Source organism: Hemicordylus capensis, chromosome 5, assembly GCF_027244095.1.
Source record: "Hemicordylus capensis ecotype Gifberg chromosome 5, rHemCap1.1.pri, whole genome shotgun sequence".
Classification (NCBI taxonomy): Eukaryota; Metazoa; Chordata; class Lepidosauria; order Squamata; family Cordylidae; genus Hemicordylus; species Hemicordylus capensis.
Window position 1 is genome coordinate 127,292,644 of NC_069661.1, and position 12,606 is coordinate 127,305,249.

Below are 12,606 nucleotides of genomic sequence, written 5' to 3' on the forward strand. Positions count from 1 at the left end.
AGATAACATGTGAGTGCAGAGCTCATGCTGATAGCTTTTAATGGTGGTACTGAAAGCCAAGTGTTATTGTGACAGGGGTTTGCAATTTCGACTGGTCCATTGAAATGCTGGATAATGCCGATAAATCCCAGCAAGCTCACCTATACACTAAAACTTCGCCCATGAAGGGAGCCTAGCAGGTTGCTGTCCAATACATTTTTGTAGATTCTAATTACTGCAAAAAACTTAGTTATTGCAAAAACAGCTTGTTCTATTTTTTTTTTAAAAGCTACGTTTTTGCAATAACTTTGGAAATCAATTCAGCAACAAGAAAACCATTTCAGTGAGGAAGACTGACCTCTTTTGATCCCACTGTATGAGCTGATACGATTATCCACTAACAAGACAAGGCCACAAAGAGAAGTTGAATAAAGTGACAGCGCAGTTTGAAGCCTGTGGAGTTTGACTCCGCTGCGATGACTGCGTTTGTGTTTGCAGAAGTCCAGCATATCTGCCCTTAGTAATCTCAGGTTATGCATGGTTTTCAGTTGTGCTCCTGGGTAGGAATGAACAGGGAAGGAAAAAAGAATAATCAAAAAAGGAGCTGACAGAATCCCAGGAACAGTTGGCAAAATGAATTATATGGACATCTAGATCTAATTACTCTGGCTTTACTGCAGGGACTACCCTAAAACATACTATGAGTCAGTAACTGTGATAACGTATTGGAGAAATAGAAGTGTTTCTGTTTGGAGATCTGCCTGGGCTACCCATTCATCACTTTTCCAGCTTCAAATCTCAAAGCATGTCTGCTCACTGCAACGGGTTAACAAACCCTTAGTAACTTGGCCAAGGGCATCAGCACAGAGTGAGAGAAGTCTATGGGAATTCCCCCAAATCCAAAACATAGATTACTGAACCAAGAGGTTGTTTATTATTTAACATGCACATCAATCATAAAAAGCAAGATGTTGTTTCTAACATCATAGTGACCCTCATTGACTAGCTTACTTAGTTACACAGCAAGGAGCCGTGAGAAATCCAAGTCCTCTCTTGCCTCCTTGACAGAAAGCCCAATGTGGGAATCAAGGAGCATACTTTTTGCTAACTGAAAACAACAGACTTGGCTCTATGCTTACAGAAATACATGGCTGCTGTGAACTAGTTTTGAGGGTACAATGTGATATGAAGTTGTAGAACAATTAGCCAAGGGGACTGAGATGATTGTCCCACTGAAAGCTCTTCCACATGCATTACACTAACAAAACTAGCGTAAAGTTGAACAGTTCTAAGTCTGCTGATCACAGAAACAACAGCGATCATGCTAAGGGCATTTACCTCTTCAGTCAAACACCTTAAGTGTGAACAGCCTGGGCAGGATGGTGACTGGACTCCTGACTCACTTTGTCTGAGGTAAGCATATACAGCAGGCTATGTATCTGAAATGTCTGATTAGAGCTCATGGTCAATATTAACCTCTTCCATCTGGAACCAGGGATGTTGAACATACCTCAAGTTCAGAGGGGAAACCTGGCTAGCATTAGCCATTGTAAACACTGATGCAGACCTAAAGCTACACAATGGCTAAAGCAAAGCAAAGAAAGGAGCAGGGAATTCATACCGGAGAGGGGAGGAGGAAGAGCACGAGCATGCTAATCTCTTAAGTAAATACACACACAAATATAAATGAGGGACATTACTTCTGCCCCAGAGTTTAGTTGGATAAGGAAAAAATAATAATAATAATAAAGCAGAGGCTCTAAAGTTATTTTCCAGAGTATCTTACAATTCAAGAAGAAAAAAAAATGGTAAAAGTTTTACTCTCAGGAGAGAGGCCTGGCCATCGGTAACCGATTGGCCCCTCTGTTGGCTATCAGTTACATGCATAATGTGTAAAGTAAGTGTATCACTCAGGATGTAATCTTATATAAGACATTGATGACAAGCAGATAAGGTATTTGATAGCATGAACAGGGGAGAGAGTATAAATTTGACAAGAGAAGCACCAGATAGCCAAGGATGGTTACCCTTTCTGGTAACAGAAATTGAAGGATAACCTACATACTAAAAAGTATAGAAAACCAGCTAAAAAGAATTTAATTATAAACAACAATTCAGCACAGCTCTTAACAATCAAAGACCAAATGGTTAAAAATATAGTTAAAAGTGTAGCTGAAGTTTCATCACAGGAACATAAGGGACAGACTATAGAAAAAGATAGGAATCTAGCAGGAACAAATGGGTATAAATTCCTCTTAAGAAGAACAGAGGGATCAAAATATGTGGCAGGTTTACCTGTGCTTAAGATCCCCTTTATTTCTAACAACTTTATTAGGTAGTGTCAGAAAAGTTTAAGAACACATGGGATCAAGGTTAATGTAGTATGGACAACCACCAAGACTTTGAAACAGCAGTTAGTAAGATCTAGACTATACAATTAAAAAAAGATGTGAAATAAAAGCCTGCCCAGTCAGTGAAAATGGGGGAAAGGATCTGAAAGCAAAAAGGAACTATTTACAAAATTACCAGTACAGAATGTGTTGAAAATTATATAGGAGAAACAGGAAGACATTTGGTTACTAGATTCAAAGAACACCTTGCAGATGCCAGGCAACCCAAATCATTTAAAAAAAAAAAAAAAAAAGCAAAATACTAGGAAAACAGATTTCAGGGGAGAATCCTACAGGGAATCAGGAACTATTTGAAATAAATCTAATGCTTATTTCTATTTGAAAATTCAGTTGGGCTCCATGAGAATAGTACATAATAATGCTTGCACACCTCCTTAAAATTACCACCCTTGGAATTGTTTCCAAGGGAACTACATTTCCTGATGCCTGAGATTTGCCTTCCACTGAGGAAACTTACTGAGGGCCAATTTGTACTTTATACCCATTGCACTAAAGAACTCAGTCTTCTGAATATCTCGACATGGGTCCAGATCCTAACCATATATTTTCTAAAACGCGATACTTTCTTGTGCGCATGTGGCATTCAATATGCTACATATGAATGTGGCATTCAATATGCCACAAGAACAGTAAATACACGAAAGTCCTCTGAAAAAGCCAAATCCACTGTTTTTAACTACAATAAAACATTGGGAGAATAGGCACTCATGTAAGATATTCAACTTTCCATTTACCCAAGTGAATAGTGAAACTTTCTTCCAATTGTCTTTGATCTTCAAAAAGTCTTCCATTTCCTTCTACAGATTCCCTCCATTGATTAGGTTGCACTTTTATTTCATCACTGAAATCAAAAGAAAACAATTTAAGAGGCAAGTTTAGTTTTTCTTCATTTTTATTAACTGACAGGAAGAGGGTTTTTTCCAAGCCAGCCAGGAAATCTGAGCAACTTAGAGTATACAGACCTGCCTCATATTGCTCTGCCTCTGGTCCTCTGTTTGACTGGCTCCCTGATTATTCAAGCCCAAGTCTGGCTCCAACTACACCTTCTGCCTCTGGTCCTCTGCTCAACTGACTCAACCAGAACTCAAACTGTGGCCTGTCCTCTGCCTGACTCTGACCAACTGTAGTCTGGCCTTAGCCAAAGTGTGACACTACAGTCTGTCCTAACTTTACCCAAGGCATGACCATCCCATTTCAGCCTCTCCTGGCCTTAGCCAAGGCATGACACTTTAAACAAAAAGGTTTCCTCATAACCATGGTTTGGAAGTTGGAAGAAAGAGTGCACGTCTTATGAATGCAGAAGGTTCAATTGGCAGGGGAGCCGAAAAGTCAATGGCCCTGTTTGGCCTAGTCTTGGCATTTGCTCTTCAGGCATTTGTCCTTTGCCAGAAAGAGCGTTTCTGGGAGAGCTGGAAAGATCTTTTGCCATCTCTGTGGTCAGAATGGCCATATAGGTATCTGGGTTTGTGAGAGTAGGCTTGTAGAGTTGAAGACAACATAAATGTCTTGGCTATAAACTTTGATTTCTTCATACAATCCATAGCTTCATCTGTTCAGGAGGTGAATAGCCCCTCCTCATCAAAAGGGAGGTCCTTGATCTTATCTCATGTCAGGCAGAAGAGATGAGGAGCTCAATCAAGAACGGTGTCTCAAGGAGATAGAGCTAGCCAACGTGCGTGATTCTGTCTCCATTAAATATTTGGTTGTGCTCATAGTCTGGTGCATGATATCTGCTGATTTTGACAGCTCCTTGAACTTGGCTTGGATAGGGTCAGATGCATTTTGTAGATCATCCTTGAACCCTTCCCAAATGAAGCAGTGGAATTTAGACATGCATGTCAATTAATTGGTTATTTTCATCGATGAAGATGAGGAATAGACCTTTCTCCCTACAGGGTCCAGTTTCCAGACTTCTTTATCTGTGGGAGCAGAGTGTTAACGGCCAGATTTGCTTCCCACAGCATAATCCACAATGAATTTGGTGGTGCATGCTTGAAAAGGAATGTGCAATTGTCTTCCTGCACTCTGAAGAAATTTTCCAACCTTTTGGAGGTTGAAGTTGATGAGGATGGGGCATCTCATGCTGAATTTATGAGCAATGGGAGCATGGGAAGTGCAGCTGGTTGAGACATGGAAGTGGAGGTCACAAAATCATAGACCGGAACCTTAACTACATGGACTGGGGATTTAAGTTGAAGGACTTTAGCCATTATGGCTACCTGAATGTGATACGAATTGGTCTCTTCCATCTGGGAGTTGGAAGGGTGGTTAGGTACACTGTTGTCCGGCAAAGCATTGGGCGGGTTTTCAGTGTATGTAGATTCGTTATCTGAGACCAAAGAGGAGGTGTAGGCATCAGCAGAGACAGGTCTTTGTGGTACACTGGAATAGGGCCTTCAGGTTCTGCAGGAGTAGGCAACCTGGCAGGGGCAACCGGGGCACTGGTTCAGCAAGATTAGCATGGCCGGTTGTGGGGGCAGCGATGTGGGCCCAACAGGTTCTTAAATGAAGGCTGGGGCACAGGATTTGAAAGCGTAGTGGTCAACTTGAGTTGGGATAGATTTCAAAGTCTGAATTCATGGTGGTCATATGGTAGGGATGGTGAGGGCATGAAGGCAAGATCCTTGAACCTCCTCATCCTTCTTACACAGCCTGGGTCTAAAGCTCCAGTAATCTAACCAACTCTGATAAGGTGAATATGTAGTAGCAAAAAGTGGAGCCTTGTCTTTCATGGTTGGGCAGGAAGATGAGACAGGAAGCAATGAGGGATTGCCTCCAGTTGGGGAGGCTGATGGATCTTTGGGATCTCCATCGCACCCAAACTGTTGTCCTCATTGACGTTGAGGCCATGGAATGAGAAACCCTTGAAGGTAGACCTCGGTGGCATTGTTACTTGAGAGGCTACAACAGAGTCAATGTCATGGAATAGAGGGTATTCTCTCGACACTGGTGGTGTCAATGGGCAGGTGTCTCTGAAAACTGGTGTTGAAAGAGTGGCTGTAGGAGTGGGGGCGCTCTTGGGCTGAGACACATTGGACGAGAGTGATAAATATGTCAACGTTAACAAAGGACTGACTGTAGCAGAGACCAACAGCATTGGAGGCACTATTGTCGGTGGGCACCAGCTGGGAAGGTGGAGCTGTCAAAGCCTCTTTGAAGATCTTGGGTGAAAAGGATAACAAATGTGAAGCAACTGGTTGGACAACTGGAGACTGTGTCCAGAAAGCGGACAATGTCAACATCAGCAGTCGATTACAAGGCGACAAGTGGATCGACATCAAATTTGATATCGAGGCCAACAATCATGTCACAGTCAGTGTAGGACCTTGGGAGGTAGACCTTGATGAAGGTTTTTTGCATCAACGGGCCAATCTTGCGAATGAGGAGGATGATTTTGGATGAGAGGAGGATTCCTCTTCCCAATGCCACCGTTATTTATGATGTTTATAATCAGTCTTTGACACATCACAAGGCTTTTTGAAAGTAGCCCGTGTGTTCATAGTAGATGACGTCAATGGAGCCAAGCCCAGCTTCGACAGGACTGATGTCGATGGAGTCAGCGACATCGGTGAACATGGCATAGACGTCAATGGTCATACGGCCTGTCAGGGATGGGTGGAACTGTGCTTTCTGGAAACGATGAAGCTTTTGGGCTTTTCCTGTGCCTGTCAGCTCTAGTGTGGGCTGCATCAGGTAATGCCAGAATGCCAGCACATAGGGAGATCAGGGCTACTGCTAGGCCTGGAGTGGTGGATGCATCTAAAGTAGTGGCTTCATTTTTCAAGGTACACTTCAGCCCCTTTCATGGTATTTTGGGAATAACTAACCTAGACACACAAAAAGGCAAATTGATCCAACTCCCAAATGCAGCTACTTTAGTTCACAACAGCTATGGCAACATCGTACCTGCATCTCCTCACCTCCCATATGCCTTCAAACAGACAGGGATTTTCTACTTCACTAGCTGTACTAAAACACAAACACACAACTGCATAAGTTAATCTTGTCAATAACAGAGAGGGTACCTAATAGTGCTGTTGGGATTTTTTAGGTCTTCATGAAGTTTTATCACCCATTCCTGATACTCTTGCTTCTGGATTGCTGTAGTTTGTTTCAGTTCACTGTTCCACTTGTTCTCCAACACCTAAAAAAAGATACCAGTCAATTCATGTTTTTAATAACTAATTATCTACACAATTTAGTCCAATCAAGTAATTGCATTCACCTGCTGAGATTCAAAGTGTCGAGCTGCCAGCATGTTTACATCTTGATCTGTTAATGACATTCCCAATTTTTGCATCACTGTATCCATTTCAACACCTTGCCTATAAACAAGAACCATATTCAGAAATAAGTAAGCTTTCCAGTCATAACTGCCATTTATTTCAATATAACTCCAAGAGCAAATATTCTTCCCTAAAACAAATTCATATTTAGAAAAACAAGTTTTTCTATGAATACTTTTAGCAGCAAAATACTCATTTTGCAGAGCCTACCTACTTTTACAAATTTAACATAGCTCTTCTGCCTGTTGTACAGTGTGTTCCCCTTATGAAGGATTTGCAAAAATTTTAAAGAGAGTACTGCATTATATAACTAATAGCCAGAACCCATAGAGATGTGAAATTAGAACTAATTCCACGAATCAACAGAGGTTTAGACTTATTTTTACTGAACAGCAATTTCACACTCACATAACCAAAGGAAAGCATCAAAAACTATTTTTTAATATGGCAGACATGAAGGACAACTGATCAAAACAATTTTAAAATGTTCCACTAGCCTAGCACAAACCCATTACAAAACAACGTATAAGCTACTCTGGTTCCTGGCAGCCTAAATCTCATATGCTATTTAAAAACAAAACAAAACACTTATGAGAATATTTTCTCCTTCTCTTTGAAATAATGTTAAGATTAAACAAAAAATATTTAAATTTATAAACACACACACACACACACACACACACCTCTCTCGTAATTTTTTCAGTTCCACATCTCTTTCACTTATTAATTCTGAAATGCTAACAAAATAATTGTGCTCCAGATTTAAGAGGGTTTCAGAAGCAGGAGAATGGATTAGGTCATGATAGACATCTGCAAAGTCTTCATCCCAGCTGGGGTCTTCAGGTCTTGCATGCTCCAATGTTGCCTAGAAAATAAGGAAATTATTAGGATGTGTCATACACATAATGGGATAGAGATACAGGTCTATCCCATTTTTTAAAAAAGAAAGTTCAAAGATGAGGTACCTGGGCATTCAATATAATTTAATCTGAATACCTTCTGAGTTTTTGAAATAAAGTAAACGTGGATCTTCTTATATTGTTTTAAAATTTTACAGGAAAGTAAAATGAGAAAATAAGTTTCAAGTTTAACTTGTCATTACCAGACCTCAAAATATAATTTACAATCTAAAAAGCTACTAAGAACATAGCCATTTTTTCCTACAAGAGAAGGATTAATGCACCTCCACTCCCCCGAAATTTATTTTCCTCTTTGTTCATAATTAGAACTTATTCAATACATTTAAAATACTAAGGCAAATAAGAGTTTAGTTCACTTTCAACTTTTAGACAACAACAAAGAGAAACTCAAGGATGTAGTACACTGCTCTGGGCTCCTTGAAGGAAGAGCGGGATATAAATGTAAAAATAAATATAAATAAATAAAAGCAAAGGCATTCCCCACCCAACTTCCATAACTAAGATTTGAAGTCAAGCAGACAACGTCAGGAGAATATTGGGTGGGAAATGCAAGAACTGGACTTGGATAGGTTTGAATGTCACACTCACCAGGAGCACTTGTGCTCAGTGCCCAACATCCCCCCAGCATTTTCCCCACTTACAGACCAGTCAGTGATCATGTAAAGCCACCTTTAATCAATCTAGTTAACTGTGCTATTTGCCACACTCTACCAATCAATTCCTTTATAGCAGAAGATTTTACATTCTTCCAGTTTGTGGCAATAAACTATGTTGCCAGCTGTTAGCAAACTCAATATTCAAGATTCCTTCTGTACTGCTAATAGGTTAGTATATTCTGATAACGCTATCTTGGGCTCAGGAGCCACCACAACATGAATAATTCTTCCTAAAAAATACTATCCTATTCCTTTTCAGAAATATCTATCTTGAGCATCTTTTCCCAACTTTTTAAAAACTCTCCCCCTTTCCCATTTTCATCAATTTTCTACATGATTTTATATATCTTTGTTAATACATTCAGCTATTTGGATCTCAATTTTATGCTTTATACCATTCCCACAATTCTAATCTTCCAGTTCTTCTTTATTTTTTCCATGCCATCCAATTCATCTCCAGAGGAGTAAGTGGATAATACTAGAAAATGTTATCTACCTGCAACCCGAGGACTGTTTTACTGGTTACCTGGCACTGAAGGCTGAACCCTAGTAGCACTATGGACATTTCATACTTACCTCAGTATAGGTTTTGGACCAAGCATTTGCCAGCTGGTTCAAATCCACTTTGCCAGACTTTACAGCTTCTAGAGCTGCTTCCGCTTCTCTATCATAATATTTTATCGATTCCTCTTCAATGAATTTATTGAGTGAATCCTTCAGATCTGTCACATTGAAAGAAAAAATAACCCATCAAATAAAGTTTGTATCATAGCTGTCTTTTATAGTGAGTGTATATTCATTTTGTAAACTTCCAGTCCAATGTCCTATACGTGTTCACTTGGAAGCACACCCCACTTTAAGGGGACTGACTTCTAAGTCAGTATGCAAAGAACTGCGGCCCTAGTTTGCTCAAACCCCATCAATCTATTAGATTCAACACTTCAGAATAGCAAAGCATTAAACACTCTTTGCAACTATATTCAGTTACAGCACATTAATAAAAGGATGAGCAACATATGGCACATGGGATTTCATTATCAATCCTATAATATCAAATTCTAATATATGTTTCTAGTCCCTATGGTTACAGAAAAACCTTTAACATATGGCACGTATGTCCAAAAGATTAAAGGACTGAGTTTTGGTGTAGTGGTTAGAGTGCTGGACTAGACCCGAGTTCAAATCCTCATTCAACCATGATACTTGCTGGGTGACTCTAGGCCAGTCACTTCTCTCAGCCTAACCTACTTCACAGGGTTGTTGTGAGGAGAAACTAAGTATGTAGTACACTGCTCTGGGCTCCTTGGAGTAAGAGCGGGATATAAATGTAATAAAATAAATAAATATTCCTCCACAAAGATGGCAGATTGGCCTTCTTTTTCTGACGACAGATTAACTTGGTGATGAACAATTGCCCAAATAATAATAAACTCATACATGACCATTTCTTAATACACAAATCCTTACCATTTTCTACGAAGCATGGCAAGCTGTGAAGGAGCATGAGACGCCCATGCAAATGGCTTGCATTTTCTTGCACTGGGAATTTCAGTGGGACCGTAAGCACAAAATGTTGATTTCCAGCACTGAATTCAAATAAAAATTCTCTCTCCTTACTGCAGATATTTCCTTGCTCACTCTTCATTTTAAAGGCTTTCTGCATTCTAGTCAAATGAAAGGTTTATAATCATTGTACACACATTTAATCATTGTACACACATCATTGTACACACATTTAATCATTGTACACACATGAGCACACTGAAAAAATACCTATGACAGGATGTGAACAAGAGAAATAAAAGGCACAAGTTATAGAAATTCACTTGAACACTATGCTGCTCTCATTAGGAGAGTCATTCAGTATTAAGTTCTGCTTTTCCTTAAAAAGGAGTCCTGTCTTATTTCATTGGCTTTTTATATCCTATGCTGAAAATTATTGTTGGCAGATGTCCCCCTGTTCTAAAACAAGACATCATCAGGATCACAATGGTCAATTTATTTTTGGTGTCCTCTTTATTTTTTAAGATCCAAGATGGCAACCCTAATTTCCAGTTGAAAAACCTGATTTACAAAGAGTACCTTGAACATATTCCCACACCTGATGCAGACACTTGTCTAAGGATTGCTTCATTTGTCTAGGGCTCTTCTTCTTCCAAACCATGGTCATCTAGGGCCAATGGTTCGCAAAGTAAAAGGTCACAACTCAGCAGCAGCGGGTCATGAGATATTTAGACATTGGGACTCTTCTTAATCAAATTGTTTATGATTTCTTATCCACATTTAAAAAAGTCATTCAGATACAGACTAATAGTATGTTTCTGAGAAGACTGCTAAACTGAAGACTGCTAAACTGTAGCCATTTTGAATGTAGCCAATCAACTAATGCAGGGTGTAGAGTTATTTAATAAAATATTTATTTGCCCTAGGCAGCTTTGTTTCTGTTCTAAGCATGTTACTTGTAAAGGGGATAAAGTCCATTTACCCCCTACCACAATGTCCGTTGCTAAATTTGGTTATTTTGCAAAGTGTCCATTGTCTGGCCCTACATTTCTGAGCTGGCACCTAAAGCCAAAGAAAAGGTGTCAAGGTCTGAACCAACATGAATGCTTTTCACCTTGCTGCTGTGGACACAGACACTGTGAAAAACGATCAATAAGGCTTTTTTTTTTTTTAAGTACTTCATACTGATTTTATCAAGTACCGTATGAAAATAAGTTATTCTTTTGGTCATGGGGATAAGCAATTGCATCCAACTGGGCAGTAAGAAAAGAAGTTTGAAAACCCACTGAGCTAAAAAGTGGATGAGCATCAGTAACAGGTTCCCAAACTGGCTCTATTCACACAGTGGTACAGTTTATATAATCTGGAGCCTCCTCATATTTTGAGCAGAGTTCCAGTGAAGGCAATGCAGGAGCCACAACAGCAGAGTATGCTAATAAGAAATCACAAGGGTTTGGCACACATAAGAGAGATTTAAAATCCTGTCAGACGGAAAGTTAAATCAAAAATAACACATGGTGGGAGGCCAAAGTGTAATATATGCTTAAAAAAGGAATGTATGCTGGCTATAACTTTAGTCCACCACGGTATTATTTTGTGCCTTCAATAAGACGTAATAATAAAACTCTAAAACAGGTTTAAAGTGCTAGAAGTTTAATGAAAATCACACTGTGTGACTGACTGTAGATTTAGCTCTTTAAAATTAGACTTATGAAGGATTAAAAACATTTAGAAAGTCTTAAATTCTGAAAGGCTGCAGATTTTGCAAGGAAGAGTGGAAAATTATTTTCTTCCAACCCCAGCGGCTGATTTACAAATGCATATTTATCTCAGCTGAATATGTGAACATCCTGAAAGGTCTCATTCTTTATGTTGATGCTCCTTATGTTGTGATTTAAGAGCTAACGACGAGAGGTCTGTGGCTTGCCTATGGCAACCAGATGCAAAGGATGACACTTTCTCACCTTGCATGAAAAGCTGTATTGAAATTCCCTATGCTTCAAAACTGTGAAGTAGTACAGGAGCCCTTTCCTCTTTGCACCTGCTTTCCCTATTCCAACCGGATGGACCTGGCTCTATTAGGTTTTTACCCTGCCCTTTGGCACCAACAGAGCACAGTGGCTTACATGTTATATCAATAATAAAAACCAGATAAAACCAGGTGAAAACATACTGACATCACAATGCAACTGATTAAAATAACATTTATTTAAATCTTTCAAATGGCTTCTGAAATAAATACACATTTTAACCAACTATTTACAAACAAAAGAGCATGCTTGGCATGTTTGTGCAGGGAGTTCTAGTATGGCATGTGAGTGCTACCTACAAAAAGGGCCTGCTTCTTCTAGCTATCTTTCAAGCTTCACTAGGTCATAGTGTAGTACCAGAAGCAAGGCAGTTGATGGTCACAGCATAATGGGGAAAGGAACTCACACTTGAGATTACTTCAGTCTAATACAGCCCATTTTTTTCTTTACTAGAATCCCTGTGGTCAGACACTCTACCAGTGTTCCCCAGATGCTGACTACAACTCCCAGCACCCCCAGCAGCAATAGCCTTTGTTTGGGGATTATGGGACTTGTAGTTAACAGCATCTGGGAATCCCTGTTAGAGGGAACATTTGAAAAGCAAACTTAACATAAGACCTCAATAGTATGAAGCACACTCAAGTATGCCCTCTTGCTTAAGACTACCAAATCCAGCGTTCTTTGCAAAAATCCCTGCAACTATTAGGTGCTGCATTGAACACTCTCTAATGACCTATTGGGCTACCTTTTAACCACCCCGGCTGTACAGGACATCTCTGCAAATCCTGTTCCTCGTCCAGAGCAAAGGTTATTAGACAGAC

General features: G+C 39.7%; 1 protein-coding gene across 7 annotated transcripts in view; it reads right to left on the reverse strand.

Moving 5' to 3' along the window:
• C5H12orf4 (chromosome 5 C12orf4 homolog) overlaps positions 1–12,606 on the reverse strand; it is a 31,652-nt gene that overhangs the window by 18,325 nt on the left and 721 nt on the right. For 4 of the 7 annotated variants that reach the window (XM_053252751.1, XM_053252752.1, XM_053252750.1 and 1 more), the window contains exons 2-8: positions 9,720–9,916; positions 8,829–8,974; positions 7,360–7,541; positions 6,616–6,715; positions 6,416–6,534; positions 3,125–3,231; positions 338–535 (exon numbers count right to left, since the gene is read on the reverse strand). In XM_053252751.1, coding sequence (XP_053108726.1) covers positions 338–535; positions 3,125–3,231; positions 6,416–6,534; positions 6,616–6,715; positions 7,360–7,541; positions 8,829–8,974; positions 9,720–9,915 — 1,048 coding nt within the window. In that variant the 5' untranslated portion in view covers position 9,916. Of the gene's footprint in view, positions 1–337; positions 536–3,124; positions 3,232–6,415; positions 6,535–6,615; positions 6,716–7,359; positions 7,542–8,828; positions 8,975–9,719; positions 9,937–9,988; positions 10,026–11,682; positions 11,753–12,606 lie in introns of those variants that run through there. The other 3 variants (XM_053252754.1, XM_053252749.1, XM_053252748.1) reach the window with 3 other exon arrangements.